This window comes from Colias philodice, chromosome 1 (genome assembly GCF_061535455.1).
Source record: "Colias philodice isolate Cphi_HAF_F1 chromosome 1, ilColPhil1 Martin Lab GWU primary, whole genome shotgun sequence".
In the NCBI taxonomy this organism is placed as follows: Eukaryota; Metazoa; Arthropoda; class Insecta; order Lepidoptera; family Pieridae; genus Colias; species Colias philodice.
The window spans coordinates 12,365,157-12,382,485 of NC_143086.1; the positions used below are offsets into that span (position 1 = coordinate 12,365,157).

Genomic DNA, 17,329 nt, shown 5'->3' on the forward strand with positions numbered 1-17,329 from the left:
CCAGTATACCGGTGTAAGCTCTTCTTTGTTTGCTTAGATTGCCGCCGCCGCAAGGGAGTGTATATAGTATATCGGATATATTGCTGTCAGTTGTGGTAAATGGTGATTCTAGTGTTGACCAGCTTAGTTAAGCCAATTGATAGTTAGCACTGTTTACTTAACATTGCCAACTGGACTTTATACTATCACAAACAGAACACTTCAGAATATGTTAAGTTACGTAGAAGATACTAATTATCACAATATAAATCCTACGTATATAAATGACAAATGTCACACAATATTTATTTTTATTTTTATTGGTAATTAAATAGGGCAGCGCTTGACCAAAATCACGCCAGATAAGCTAAAATGTGGTCTAAGATACGAGCTTCCAGAAGGTACCCGTTCAATCAACGCTTGAAGAATGAATTTTAAGTTTAAAACTATTCCCTTGTGAAATAGTAAACTACTAGTGTAATGTTAACACAAACAAAGCCGACGATGGATTAGGAGATCATAATTAAAATCACCTGACGACAGTTGCGCTGCGGTCCATTTGTCTTCGTAATGAATTGTTTTTCTTCCCAACCGCGTAATTTGCTCATGTAATATATCACATGTCCCGCGCTCGGATTAAGCGCATCACTCACAATATGTATGATTAAGACCGTGAACAAAAACGACAACCGTTTTCTGATAAATTCGTACGTAAATTTATTAAACGTAACGCTATTTTTATTTAAACGGTATTTAAGTTCCAGTCTTTAAATTGAATGAGTTGCTGTTTGTTTGTGTAGGTAGATATAAATATTGAGAAAGAATAGGTGGGTTTCATATATTTTAGAATTTATTAGATTTGGTTATAACAGGGACAAGTAAAATAATTATAATAAATAAATACAACAGCCTTTAAAATAAAAACAATACCTGAATAATTTCGTTATAATTGAAACATGGTCGAACCCTTGTGAACCAAAGTCCAAAGCCAAGAAGTTCGTAGATGTGATCCATTAATTCCCTTTAAGTGATACTTTATTCAGTCCCTGTAGTGTAATCTATAATTACCTAAACCTTATGCTAATTGAAGTTTCTAGTTGACACTTTATCAAAATTATTCGTGTATTTTATAAAGGGATTATATAAACTACGATAGTAGACAAATTTAAATTGTTTATTTTTTTATATGTGTCATCAGGCATGAAATTGTAGTTTTAAATCTGATTGAACGTAAAATGAAAATTTTAATATTTCGCAAAAAATATTTTTACATTTCGCCTACGCAACGGTAAATAAATTTCAGATGGCATTTCAATCATCTACAATTAGATATGATTTGGTTACAAAGGAAAAAATATATTATTCAACTTCCTTCAAAGAAAATAAGAGGGAATGTAACTAAACATTGTTAAATAATAACATTTTATCTTGAGAAATCTCGAACAAAAGGCAGTAAAGATAAATAAACATAAGTACGTATGTTAAAATAATACCGCATAAGTGAATTTGAATTTTTCCTTTTGTGTCCCGCCGACGTCGTGTATTGTGTTTTCATTTCATTAAAAGGAGGAAAATAAATAAAAATTCGGACGTTTGCTTTCACAACAACATAAGTAACACGTGTAAATAAACGCGGAGTTATAAAAATTTGTTCTTCATTTTTTACCGTAGGCCTAATACAAATAACCTTTTCGTGACTGTAATTAAAAACCTATTGATTTTGGCATGTCCGAAACTCTCTTTTCTCGAAAATTTACACTTCAAAAGTAATTTTCCTCACAAGAAGTAATACGCATGTTATGTAAAGTGGAGAATATGGACAATTTGAGGCAATAAAATTAGGCTATCATGTTTCGTACTTAGAATAACACTATTTTAAGAAAAATGCCGTAACCAGAGCTCTTAATACATTAATATAGCCACTATTAACTATTTTATCATCGGTCAACGTACCTGATACCAGGAATACGGCTTCCATTAAGAGTTTAAGCCATAACCTATCACCTTTCAAAGTGCAGATTGATGCGCCTTGTTGATAAATTATTTACCACGATAGAATATTCGAGAAGCGTGTTACTTGGTAGTTTATAAGTGCTTTCTATTATTAATAGTCTATAAATTATTAAGAACGAATTTGTCATTTCGAAAAGGTTATCCAATACGATTTTTACTTTTGTATCATGATTTAACACATTAAACCATGCTTTCCATATTTTCTCTAGTTCTACAATAATAAATGTCTAAACTAAAGTTTACATAGAGGGGCGCGTAAGGGATGGTTAAAATGAAATCACAATAACAGTCATACTTTTTGATTTTACGACACACAAACTCTATCATTCTTCTTTCTTGAATGGAGCATTAGTGCATTGCTATCTGCACATTGACTAAATGTCAATGTGCAGATAAATTAAAGAAAAAAAAATTTTTCTTGTATAAAATAAAGTTTTCTATTCAGTACAAAATTTTTACGAAATTTTTTGAGCTTTGCGTTTCATTTTAGCTCCCAGTTAACAACAAAGTATTTACAAAGAATGTGCAATGTTTCGGTGGATAAATCATAAAAATACCGTCGACAAGAAGACACAGCTTCATATAGTTGTTGATGACGTAAAGTTGTCCGTTCACACTCACTTGGTTTGGTGCCAGCAAGCAACGTCGGTGCAAAATTATTGTGTTCGTTACTAGCATAGACTATCTATGCAAGATAAATTTACGGAAATACAAAACACTTTCCTTTTAAATTTTTGGGACAATATTTTTTTGGTGTTATCCCTTAAAACTTGGGTTAAGGCAACACGGAAAGGATATATTCCAAATCTTTTTTTCATAACAATGGGCATAATATTGTGTTGTGATAAATAGGAAAACCTTTATCTATAGGTACCTACTTCCTTCATTTCGTATTATATCAGTTCAATGCCAAAATGTATTTTAGTACAATATAATACATGTACCATACATGAAAACACTCAACGAAATTAGACAGGTTTGTGAAGCCAAAAGTGATAAAATAACCAGATGTACAACAAAAATGAAGTCGGAACTCAAATATGTGTTAGGGAACGGAAAAGTAATATTTCACATTACGGAATATTTGAGTTCCATCCCGTTACGTCGTCATATAAAATGAATGATCGAGGAACTCCAAAGTGATATAAATGCAGTCGGTGAATGAAGAAATCGAGTTTTGTAAACTACATTGACAAGACCGCCGCGGAGGCAGAGCGTGAACAAGCGCGCCAATTCACTTAACATTGCCTTTACTTTATAAACATAAAAACTAGCTATATTTGTACGTTTAATTTATAAATTCTATCTTCAACTCGTGCAGTTTTTAATCTATTTGCATATAAATATTAAATTGGTTTGGTAATTTATCATCAAGAAAGAATTTTCCCTCATATAACGTACAAATAAATATACGCATTATTAATTGCAGCAATATTAATCATCTATTTTTATAAAGAATATTCTTTCAATATCACGCTCCCACCCACGGGTAGTAGGTAATTACCTAATTTGCCACAACGATTGTAACTAATTGAGAAAGTTCGGGTCAATTGCAGATATAAAATCTTAAATTATTATCGTGATATTATAAATGGATGCATAATTATTTCAAATATAAGTTGAGCACTTTATTATCTGCCTTCTATTAGCTTGAGCTTGTAGACCCTGTATTGACCCTGTATCAAGGGAACTAGTGGTAATTGAATAAGTCTTTAAAGAAAGGACAATATAATTCACTGAATACGATTTTATTTTATCGATTATTATTATTAATCATTGACGTGCAGTATTAAAAGTTTACTGTTTAAGAAAAAAGCACAATGCACTGAATATTCTCTAAAAGTATCTATTTTATATACAAATTTCTCAATGTTCCATACATTTTCGATCCCCTCTTTGTATGCACCTCAACATGCAAATAATCTTAACCCAATTTCCGTATAAATGTGATTTATTCGATAAAGAACCATATTGACGATATGTGAACAAACTTTACGTTAATACTTTTCACTTCTGATCTTATACTGAGGTTGACAAGTCTTAAAATCCATACTAATATTATAAATGCAAAAGTAACTCTGTCTGTCTGTCTGTTACTCAATCACGCCTAAACTACTGAACCAATTTGCATGAAATTTGGTATGGAGATATTTTGATACCCGAGAAAGGACATAGGCTACCTTTTATTGCGAAATATGTACCACGGGCGAAGCCGGGGCGGACCACTAGTACAATATAAAACGTATAAAACATCAATTTAATGTAAATTAAATACAACGAAAAAAATCTCGGCGAAAGTTGTGTATTTTTAGACAGTTCTGAATTTTAATGACTTTTAAGAGATGTTTTAACAGTGCCAGAAGCACCCTTTATTTGTATGAAAACAGTGATATTTACAATAAAATATGATGTAACTACAACATAATTAAAAAAGCGCAAGGATATTGAAATTCCCTTCTGGAAACCATTATTCTCGCTCATTAAGTGCAAACCTACAAATACACGGTACAAGTAATTACTCGAAAGCAAATTACGCTGATTATCGGAACCAAGAAATCCAGTGGGAATTCTCGTACAAATTTTTAGTCGCAAGGAAAATCTTAAATGTAACGCTATAGTATACGAAAGTTTACAGCTTTATTGAAGCACTATTATTATTCCTTGAACAGCATCCCGACAGCATGAGATTTTAGGAGTTTGCGGGAAACATACTAAAATATTTCCTTTGTAAGCTTAGCTATTGTGGTTACAGTATCATAATAGAGTGCCTTTAAAATTCTTGATAGTAATAAAGTATTGTAAATTATAAATCAAAATGTATGATAGCAAAGTTCGATAAGACTCTTTTCTTAAAAGAACTTTACTGAGACGCTTTCCTAAAGGCATTCAAAAGTATACCTACTCTATTCGATGTCTCGCTTTTTAGAGTCTGGTCAATACTACATTATAGTTTAAAAGGAGTATCATGCAGTGTCTTTGCTATGTTTAGTATCCATTATCTCCCCATCGCTTCTCATCAGTATCCTTCCTAATATTATAACGCAAGAGTGTGTTTGCGTGTGTGCTGTCTTTTGTTCACGTCCTGACGGAGCGATATTATGAAAGGTTTTTGTCTAGAGATAGACTCTAAAGAGCGACATAGGCTACTTTTTATCAGTGAGATAGTATCAATGAGATATTCATTGTTATGGGAATGTCTTTTAAATACGCCGGCTAAGTCGCTGGCCGTAAGCTAGTATCAAATAGTATAATAATATTAACACCCTGCTAATGGTGTATTTGTTTGCAGCTGAAGTCGGAAGCTGCGAGGTACCCCTGGGGATGGAGAACGGCAAGATATCCAACGATTCTCTGTCGTCCAGCTCCAGTTATGACCAGAGCGTGTCACCTTTGAGCTCAAGGTAAGTTACCCTACTACTGTGTGCTTTGAATGGATTGTTTGAATATCCTCCTCAAGAAAACATAGGAATATGGTATAAGTACCTATCCTCATACTTATTCGTAATATTCATCTCACCAAATTATTAATCATGAATTTAATAGGTATATCAGAATAAAATATTATATTTCAATAGAACGCAAATAAAAGAGTAAAATTCAAAGGCGCTCATAACTGAAAACGATAAGAATTTAATAGATTCAAGTTAAATAATGGAATGGTTGTGAATACAAAACCGCCAGTATTTCACCACAATGCGCCATCAACAACCATTCAGAGCCTGGAGCCTAATCTTCTTCTGCGTAATTATGAAATAGCTGCTATAACTCTATTGTGGTTGATTTAAACAAGAATGCAAGACGGCGTTAAACTAACGCAAATTGCATCGTAATCGATATTGATAATTTAAACGGCTATTGTTATCTAACAAGGCTGCACAATAGGGCGGTGTTGTTACAATAATTGTGAATCCCGCAGCCACAAAACGTTCATACTTAGTTCAAACAATTAACAACCGGTTTCACATTCGGCTCGTAAGCCCGCATAAGCCCAGCGAGACAATGGAGGGAAAACTGTACGCTCATTTGAGAAATTCACTAACAGAAAATTAAATTTTCATATGAATTCGGTAACAGTAGGTACTCGGCGCGTACTCCTTGAGCTAATGAGAATCTTAGGCTGAATGCCAATGCATCTATTTGTAACGCCATTATTAGTGAATTCTTACTAAAATTATAAGAGCCTCGTTTAAGTAACCCAGTTACAGAATAAAAATACCGTAACTGTAAAGCCTTGCCTTTATATTTATGTTGTCACAGTTTTGAAATAACAGTTGAAGTGGAATACAAATTCTTTTAGAGAAACATTTAAATAATTTTGCTTATAAACTAGATGGAATAAATTGGCTCTAGTCTAATTACATTTAGAAACTTAATGATGTTTTAAATAGAGTTCGTACTTAGAATTCATTTTGTATATACTGTAATATTTTATATTTAAAATGGTATTCTCAACAGTAAAAGGTTTTCTTCTATTAAGTCCTGAACCTCGGCATAAAGGTTCTTAAACAAAAGCAGGGATTACAGACCTCACGTTGCAACGAATGTGAAAGAATATTAAAGTTGCCTACGGTATTATTAGATATAACAGGTTTTATCCTTGTTTAATAAAATAAATATAATCATTTCTATATAATATATATATTTTTTTATATATCTCGGCTTCTCTATAAAGAAAATTGATAAACCAAATACGTCTTCCTCTTACCATGCAAACGGATTACTTAAAATTCATTTCAAACCAATGCTTAATACTATGAAAACAAATAAAAATTAAAGAATGAAATAGTACAGAAAATATATCAGAAATTCAAACATTACCTCAAGATGTGCGAACCATTACTTATGTTAAACAGCAAATGTATGTTTGTTCTTACGAAAAGTGATATTTCCAATGACAAGTCGATTTATCAAGCCCCTTCGAAACTCGCCCCGAGTGTGACTTGAATTTTGATTTCATTTTAACACAAATACTTACTTTAATACTAATATTTCTAGTTCTATATACTATTTTATTGACATAAAGCCTATAAATTAAAAAAGTCTGCGACTAGTACCTACAATGTTTCCTTTTTAGCTTCACTTGTATGTTACAACCTATGGTTACAACGAACTCCTTAGCCTCGATTTTTACCACTATAAACTGATAGATTTAATTATAACTTCGTACACATATCAAGGATCGATGAAAATGTAATAATTACATAAACTAAAGCGTGATTTTGAATTATTATTTTTTTCATATTGTCAAAGAAATGTTCTATCAAAGTTGCTATATGGTCCTCTTTTACCAGAATCCGGACTGAAATACGCGGCGGGGCTTGGTGTCCCAACGGCCTGATATCACCCCACAGCCGCCAATACTTGGAAATAGATCTTCGTGATGAATACTTGATTACGGCAACAGAATCACAAGGCAGATTCGCAAACTCCATCGGCGTTGAGTTCGTGGAAAGTTACTCTGTTGAGTACTGGCGTGACGGTCTCGGCCGTTGGGTCAAATATAAGGACTTCAATGGCAGCAGAGTGAGTAAATGGAATAATTAATTTTGTAATTAGCATTGTTAGTTTTGTATATAGTGTATAGTCAACGATATTATGCCTACAGTGTAAACAGTATTGACGAGAAAGACGACAGTATATAAAATTTTAAGTAGTGTTAAATACCCGTATGAAATGTGTTAATTGCCTGAGAACTATGTTAATGATTAATTAACAAAAATGATAATTAATAATCAGTGCTGTAAAGTGGCCTAATTGTAGTAAAAGGATTCTTAACGACTGGTGCACTATTATCTTCATGTTAACAGTTAAAAATTGTTTTTTAACTTATTTTTAAACAATGAACACCAAAATCATGTTTTTATATTTACTCTTATTATATTTTTCTTTTACGAATATTTTAGCAGGATGATATTAATAAATGACACAATTACCATAAAAAGTCATTAACCGTTAATTATCTGTTGCGCAAGTCTCATGCCGCATAAAGCAAGTGCTTTAATTGCTTTTTATTGTCGTTTGCACTTCAAGTTTTGCATTTATGATTCTACATTTATACGAATTACACGCTCCCGCTACATGAAATGTTACTTAGCGTTATGTAAATTTTAACACGTGGAAATAAGAAGCTTCCTCTCGGTACTAATAGACTAGATGCGGATAATCATGCATAATGTAGCTAGATCGGTAGAGATCTCTACGCCGTAGCAAATATATAGAATTATACTTTACTAGCTTTCCGCCAGCGGCTTCGCACGCTTTGCCTAAAACCCAATAAATTATATACTAAGCTTCCTCGAGAATTACTCTATCTATTAAAAAAAAACCAAAAACACATTTAAGCATATACGGAACATAGGGACAGAGAAAGCGACTTTGTTTTATACTATGTAGTGGTTGGGATTAAATAACTTATTACCCCATTAAAGATATTAAAAGAAAAGGTCGATTATGTTTCTAGTTATAATTAAAAAAATCATCAAACTATAAACAATTCATGTTTTTGTCAATATTGAATAATTTAAAGTAATACAAACTAAAATTTTTAAATATTAGCATGAATAAAAGCACAAATTACACAGCAATTAAGAATTTATTCTCAGAAACATCATAAGAAAAAAAAAAGAAAAAATGTTCCAACAAGCCTCCTTTGTACTCATAATTAGTCTCCTAGTTTCTTTACGGTTTTCATTTACCATAATAAACGCTCTGTACGCGAAAACTTTAAACATTAGAACCCTTTGCTCAGCAGTACTGCTAATAGTTATCGAACTATTCACATACGTGGTTACACATAAGTTTGAGCTCAGTTTGCAAGGATCCTCTTACCAAATTAGTCCCGATGCGACTGGAAACCCTAAGCCCTGGTTCGTCATACAAATTACAAGCTACGACTCTGATGTTGAATATTCAATTTATTACGGTTGAAACTGTGTTCTAGAATGTAGGTGATACTTATACTTGAAGTGATATGGGATACATTTCTAAAATAATTTTCTGTTCTATTACTGTCTCAAAAAGCACCGATTTCTGGGTAAATTTGTAACAAATGTAGGCTGTTAAACCTTAATTATTATGATAGCTAAGGTATATTTATCATTCATTTTCCTTTTAACTAAATAATTACATCGAATAGAAAAGTACAACAGTAATTTACTAAGTCTTCCTTCACAGCTTCTCCCTGGCAACAGCAACACATACACACCAAGAAAAACGACGCTTGAAGCTCCCTTTGTGGCTTCGAAGGTCCGGTTCTTCCCCTACGCAGCCCATCCCAGGACCGCGTGTATGAGAGTTGAACTATACGGATGTCTATGGAAACGTAGGTACAACAAGCATAGAGATTTAATGCTGGCGTGTCCCGGGGCCTGCAATGCGATTTTTTTACGCGAATGTGTTTCATATACCTTGTTTTTATGCATTACCATGTTATTTAAATATTTCATATAATTGTGTCTGGCTGGGCATTTTTGGGTATGTTTGTGGGGGTTTCATAATGTTATGTTTCTTCAGAGGCGCTAGTCGCGTATGCGGCTCCGAAAGGTGGCGACATGCAGGCCATGACTGGAGGTGCGAGGTTCGAAGACCTGTCGTATGACGGCATTGTTCGTGGCTCAAGGCTCGTCGATGGCCTTGGTCAAATAACTGACTCTTTCCTAGGCCCCAATGACTTCGAGCTGCCCGATCCCTTGGACACTCAAGGTAATAATGACTTCCTTTGTATGCTGGCGTTTGTTAACAAGAGTTACTGAAGTATTATTTCAGGAACACGTTGGGTGGGCTGGAACAAGACAATGCTGGTTGATGACGAGGTCGAGATCACATTCAACTTCACTGATACGAGACTATTCCAACATGTTGATATACACACCAACAACATGTTCACAAAAGATGTTCAAGTATGTTTCTTCTAAGATTACGTTCGATAATTTTACTATAAATGACTTAGAAACATTTGGTACTACTTTAAGCTAAGAAAATCCTGTGTCGTTTAGTAGTCTGGATACTTATCAAGTACTAAACGTCGAACTTTTACCAACAGCTTTTCAAAGAAGCAGAAGTGTACTTCTCACTGGAAGGAGAGCGTTGGCAGGAAGACTATATTTCCTATGAACCTAAACAAGATAAAGTGTCCGAACACGCCCGGACTGTCCACATAGATTTGGAGAACAAAACCGCTAAACACATTATGGTGAAACTCAAGTTTCAACACGAGTGGATTTTGATTAGTGAAGTCACTTTCAAATCAAGTAAGTTCAATTAACATATGTATTACATCCTATATATTAGCTAATTTATGTGTAATCATAATTTATGTAGGTTCTGGTGGCTTTGAATAGAGCAATATTTAATTCAGTAGTCCTTTAGTAAATTGAAACATAACTTGTACCCACTGTTTTGTGTTTCCTTTCATTTATTTACTAGAACAAACAAAACAAGTAAAACTTTCCGAACATACAACGTCTAAGCTCCGTAAAATCTGTTGTTTAATACACTGGCCTTTTACTAAATTAACTGTATGTGAAGGCCAAAAAGCCGAAAGCAATCTCAGTGTTGTTCCCGATAAGCACATAAGCCCATCGAAATTCCGCTAAACTTTAACAACTATTAAGAAACAATCAGATTATTGGAACAAAAAGAAGCTTCAAAGTGAGGCACGCTAATAGATCCGTTCTCATCGAGGTTCCTTATCTGTTCCGAGCACTCGCGAGCCTCCAGCTATTTCACAAATTTTATCTTTCTCTAATTAATCCATAGCTTTAGGAAATCGCCCCTTAAGTGATAAATCGCCATCCGCCAAATGGGGAACTTGTAATTAAAACGAATTTTTGATCGCGATTAATCAAATCCAATTATCATGAAATATTTTTGGTTTAAATATAATTTGTACGGTCTGATTGTTTACCCCTTGCCTTGATTAAGTTCAAAAATTACATGTTTTTATAAGACAACGAAAAAATATTGTTGTCTTATTAATTGGTTTCAATTAACATTGGTTTCATAACAGCAAAGGAAAAGTGTTTCAAAACTATCCGTGTAAAATAAAGCAAATGTAAGAAATAAATATAAAATTAAAAATGCATTGCACCGTTTTTCTCTCGAGACATTCTAAAAGGTTAGCACACTTACCTTCATCAAAAGATATAAAACATTGTAACAAGCGCTACAATCTCATGCACTATTGTAATCTTATATTACAAAGAATTTTACGGCACGACATTTTCGCTTTTCCACTATCTAAATAGGCCAAAATGGGATAATTTTATATGTTTAGTAGTCGCCTTAGTGTCGAAATTCGTTTGCACATTTTTAATTGATCGCTAAGATTACCGCTTAACCGAGTCAGCAGTGTTGTATAATCTGCTCCAATTAGAAACCTTATAACTGTCACAATGGGCTCTAATTACGAGCTGAAAAAGCGCGCGGATCCAAATAACCTACATTATAGTTTGCCACATAATAATGTGAAGACTACAAGTAATATTAATTTATCTTTGTTAGTTTCCCAGTTATTATAGTATGGTTTCGTAATTACAAAATTGATTTTAAGTATTATTACCATGAGATAGCAATGAACTAAGTAATAAACAAATGAAACCCAAAAAACTAATACTAAATGATGTTAATGATTTTCTTATTTTTTCTTACAAGTATTCTGCTCATCTTTTATGATAATATTTGTATTAATATTATCACATATTTTTCCGGAAAACGAAATAATAGTTATTTCACGAAAATATTTATTACATTACCGTAATTAGTATAAAAGCGAGACTAATGGAGCTGAAACAATATTATCTTGTATGCTATAATAATACGGGTGGTGTTATTAATTTGGTTGTGTGAGGTTCAATTTTACGAAGATGAAATGTGTACCGCACCTTTGGGTTGGCTCGGAATCAAATTTTCAGACACCACGAGAGCTTTGAACAAACCACGGCTGCACCGTATATTAGATTTTTAATCTTATGAATAATCTAATGCACATATTTCTATGCTTGTAAAATGTACACCAACCCTAACTATTGGTGTAACACACTGAAATTGTCATTCATAAAATCCAAGCTCTCTTGCGATATTTTATATCCAGAAAGTTATATGTATTATGTAAACTAATTTATCAGTAGTTAATGCAGACCAATTTTAAGCCCGAAAAGTCGCATATTTGTCGTGATGGTGTAGAGTATAGTCTCTTAGGATCTCAGTTTATAGCCAATTACTACAAGCGTTAATAGCTTTGATTTTAGTTTATTTAGAAAGCAGAGTTCTGCTTGTTGGTGGACATATTATGCTTTGACCAGCAAAAGTTCATTTGATATATAATAGACTTATAGTACACTAGCGTCCGCCCACGACTTTGTACGTGCATCCCCGTTTTTCCCCGTTCCCGCTACAATTTCGGGAAATCCTTTCTTAGCGGATGCCTACGTCCTAACATCTACCTGCATGCCAAATTTCAGCCCGATACGTCCAGTGGTTTGGGCTGTACGTTGATAGATCACTATATCAGTCACCTTTGAGTTTTTTGATTATTAATTACTTTCTATGGCAGTAGGAGTTAGTGACAATACCCGAGTTTGTTTCTAGGGGTATTGTAAGTTGTAACATTATTTATCAAAACAATTCCACTAACTGTTTGCTACTAACGATACGTGTTCAAAAATAAGATCAAAGCCCAACAGCAATTAGTCATTAAAACTATTTTACAAGTTTGCATTGGGAGCGTGGATATGCCTAGGGGCTTTTGGACCTCATTCATCTCCCAACATAATAGCTGTTGCAATAAGTTTGCTTTTATTAGGGACCGCTACCATGTTATGTTTATTCTAAAACAAAATTATGTTCATTCGCTGAAACTAGAATGTGTGGGCGAAGTTTGAGTAAAATCAAACATTTCATAGCAACGAATTGTTCTTATGAAGAATATTAAAAACGTTTGTAAAAGAGATTTTCGTGGCAAATAAACCTAGATTCAACATATTTTTGAAAAAAAAACAATCAAAAATAGTTGACTCTGGGAAAATTAAAAAAAATAGATACATGTAAAAGCACAGATGTAAAAGTCAGTCATTAAACGGAAACCAAAGTGTAGATATATCTACTGATGTTTTACTAAGATTTAACAATTTACAAAAAAAATTTCAAACATTTAACTTTTACGACAAGTACCCATTCAAATATGGTAAACGCTGCAGATTTTTATGAAAAACATTTTCAATATCTTTATCTACGATGGTACTCCGAAAAATTCGGCCTGATTGTAATGCAAATACCACAGCGGGCCAAGAAAGCGGTCCGAAGTTTAGTTTACAACACAATTAGAAATCAGCACAGTATTAGCTGACTCTTGGCACATAGACACAGTGACTTTGGCACGCAGCCATCTCCTCTCACCTTAGGCTTAAACCTAGTTTTACTAGTTTGACACACTAACTAACGACTCCACTAGATTTAGCATTCCCGGCTATTTAAAGGCTGACGCGACAATTTATAACGGCTAACGAACCTTACTCTTTATTAACTTGGGAAAGACAAATTATTGCAATAAGTTTGCTAATGGCGGCATTGTTTAACTTTTCTTGTCATTTACTCGCGCTATGCAAACTGAGATTTTTCATTGCTCTGTAAGTTTATTATAATTAACTGACGTTGATGGAAACTTTACTATTTTTAAAAACCTAAACAACGCCTTTTGTAACGGAGACTAAAGACTATCAAAAAATTTTCTTTTTGATAGTCTTTAGTCGTAGTTTTTAAAGTCTTTAAGACAACAAATGACGGAACGTTTATAATGAATCAGAAAGCGCAGCAAATAATCTACGGCGTTCCGGAACCTTCTGCTCCGCACAAAACCCATCTGGTTCCTAAGTTGGCTCCGTCCCATTGTAGAACAACAATTAGCTCTGCGCTCGACACCTATTCATTACGTCGCTTTGTCTTAACCTTAGACGGGCACTGTTTTCCTTCGCTCAATACTCTCAAGTTATATGGCACTTATCCATATTTTTTTTTAACGTGGAACATAATGAATTAAAATATCGCATAAATGTGAAGCTTCCACTGTAAGTAATGTCATTGTTACAGTTCCAACGGTCGTGAATCAATCTACAGAATTCCTAGATGAATACTATAGGACCGATACTCCTCCGACATCTAGAAAGAAACGCAATTCTTCACTGAAAGTATCCGTGGGTCTCGCCTGCGGGGCGATAGTTGGGGGAGGTGCATTCATCGCAGCCACAGCTATTCTTGTCACTAAGCGAGCGAGAAGGCGCATTCCGAACATGCTGAAAAAACCATTCTGTCCCTCCTTGCGAAGTAATGCCAGGAACAATCGAAGAGCGCCTCGACTCGCATTAGCTCTAGCGAATTGCCCACCTATACACATGCTACGGTAAGTTTTTATAGCTATTATTTTTTATTGAGTACCTATTTAATTCAATGCAGAACCATGATTCAATATGATCAATTTATTTAGCAGTCCGGCTGTCGTCGACGAGGATTATCGTGAACCCTACAACATATGGCGAGAAACACTAGGACGACAAAAACGTGAAAATCACGATCAAAACGAATATAACGGTAAGGAATCTTTTTTATAATTGTTGTTTAATTTAATTAACATTTTTCATTAAATGTGTAATCACAACGGACGCAATACGAAACGTTTCAGCGATATAAATGCTTAACGTTGTTTCAATTAAAACACCTAACAAAAGGATCATTCCGTTTTTATCTGCCCACCTAAATCAAATACCTTGTGGGCATTTTCCCTCAGAAACGAAATGAAACAAAAGTAAATATTAGAAACGCACACTGCGAAACATTGCCGGGGTTTGACCCTAATTGTAAATAAGTCTTTAACAGATGTTTTTTTTTTACTTTTATTTCAATTTCATGTACCCTTTTATAAATACACATTATTTGCAAAAGAGACATGTTATATTTATAAGGATTTATAATATTAAAACTTTATAAAACACAATGTCGATAGTTTTTACCGCATTTAAACGGTGGTGAAGCGAGAAGCTTAACTAGCATTTTCAGTTAATCTATACAAACGGTTGGTCTTACTTCAAACAGTCTCCAAATTAACATCACAACGTTTTTAGTAAAACCAGCGTCTTTACAGCCAGCGCGATGTTTTCACGTAGCTTGAATTAACCCGTGCAAAACTCGACACGCCTCTCAACTGCAACTACCATTTCAAGCACTCTCATACCTCTTTACTCTCTTCTGTAGTTCGTTACTTTCCCTTATACTGATTCACACGGCACCTAATTAGTCGTATTTTTCTTGCGATGAAAAATTCATGAATGCTGTCGATACTCGATATCGATTTAAGGCCAAGGCACCTTTCTTTTTGTAACCAAATTAATTTTAGTTTTTATTAAATATTTTGGTATAGAATACCCTTTGTTACTCAAAGGCAACTCAAATACGCAAAGCGCTCGTTACAAAAGCCGGACTTCCGATAGGAAAGGCGCATTGTTCAATCGGTAGCGTATTGTAAAGATGCATTGCCATGAAATAAGGGTGATTCTTTACGAGTACCGTGTAAAGAGTCTGTAGATCACTTTGTGCTGTGATGACTACCCTATTGTGGTAGGTTTTTATCGTGATTCGAAAACGATTACGGTGAATGCGTATTAATATGGTACTTATGTGATGCATTGTAGCATTTCCCTTGAACTACAAACGGCTAAACAGAGGGAAAATATATATATATATATATATATTTGTGCTGTATTTATGCGCAAGATTTGAAAATATTTTTAGTAGATGTTATGTAGGAAATTAAAAATTAATTTTCAGAAATATCGACTCCGCGGTATTACACACATTCCACTGAAAATTTTTATACGGTTTCGTCTCGTCCAATTACACAAAAAAAAAAAACACAAATATTATTTTTATTTACAACGCCGAATTTAAAACAATGTTACACATAATTACGCACAAGAATTTAATTAACGTAAAATGTAAAGTAATAATATAATTTTGTTATAGAAATATGCGAAGATCCGGAATTCCCGCGTCCCTACATGATGAAACGGGCGGACCCTCACGAGAGCTTCTACGCTGCCACAGATATTATTCACCATGTAAGTGATATTCCTTTATGTGATAAATGATAAAATGTACAGGATATTTCGAGTCGTCAGCCGTGGTTTATCTATAGAGTGACTAATCGCTCCATTTGTACCGTGTGTTGTGACGCATCCAACTGAAGAATGCTAAGATGCCAAAGGCGGTGTAGAACTGCCTACACTGGGAATATGTTTACGTATTTCTTTATTGTCAGCACGCAAAGTTCTTATGTATTAATAATAATTCATATTTAATTCAAAGATATTGAAATACAACATTTTCGTATATTTTCAGAAATTTCTAAATTTCATAAATAATTTTTCAATATATTAAGTAACTTTGAGAAAAATAATTAATTAGTGAATGAAACAAACTTGTAACTTTGTACGATAGGAGAAATATAGTGGCTAATTTTAAAATGAGAAAAGAACGAATGAAAAATGATACAGAAACTTTCAAGGACTTCGACCCAGATCAATTACTCAAAGTACCGAACGATGTATTATACATATATAGGATATTTGAGAACGGTATTTACTTCACAAGTATACTTGACGTATTTGACTTAATTCGTATTCAATACATCACAGTAATAAGCTCAAAGTCGAATACCCAAAATCCATACTAATATTATAAATGCGAAAGTAACTCTGTCTGTCTGTCTGTTACTCAATCACGCCTAAACTACTGAACCAATTTGCATGAAATTTGGTATGGAGATATTTAGATACCCGAGAAAGGACATAGGCTACCTTTTATTGCGAAATATGTACCACGGGCCATTAAGAACGTCATTCGTATTGTTTTCCAGCTTCACCGTCTAACTTTGTTTATAAGGAATTTCAAGTATTTACGGAGTTCGTCTCAAAGTGCTAAAAGATGCCATTAGGAGATTACTCTTTCAGAACACTACATGCCTACTACTGCCAAGTACTTATGAAACTTGCTGATAGTTTAAACTAAGGAAATAGAATAAGAATTCTATGTTATTTGCCTTGTTTTTGATGTTGCTTACTCTGTAATTCTTATTCTAAAAAATACTACACTAATGAAGATTAACTTAAACTCTAATTCCTGCCTTACGAAATTTTTCAATATATATACTTATGCAAATTTCGATACAGTCACAATAGAAAAATAGAGTTATAGGTCCGATCATTCTTTCAAAAGCATATATTTAATAAAATTACATTATATAAACGAAAAGAACTTTACATAATACAGTCGTAAATTAAATATGAGAACG

At 33.7% G+C, this 17,329-nt stretch overlaps 1 protein-coding gene across 1 annotated transcript in view; it reads left to right on the plus strand.

The window, feature by feature from the left end:
• LOC149491397 (discoidin domain-containing receptor 2-like) overlaps positions 1-10,331 on the plus strand; it is a 42,223-nt gene extending 31,892 nt beyond the window's left edge. The window contains exons 3-9 of the mRNA XM_089700742.1: positions 5,282-5,393; positions 7,284-7,515; positions 9,166-9,313; positions 9,505-9,693; positions 9,757-9,890; positions 10,034-10,241; positions 10,312-10,331. Coding sequence (XP_089556868.1) covers positions 5,282-5,393; positions 7,284-7,515; positions 9,166-9,313; positions 9,505-9,693; positions 9,757-9,890; positions 10,034-10,241; positions 10,312-10,331 — 1,043 coding nt within the window. The remainder of the gene's footprint in view (positions 1-5,281; positions 5,394-7,283; positions 7,516-9,165; positions 9,314-9,504; positions 9,694-9,756; positions 9,891-10,033; positions 10,242-10,311) is intronic.
• The last annotated feature ends 6,998 nt before the right edge of the window (positions 10,332-17,329 follow it).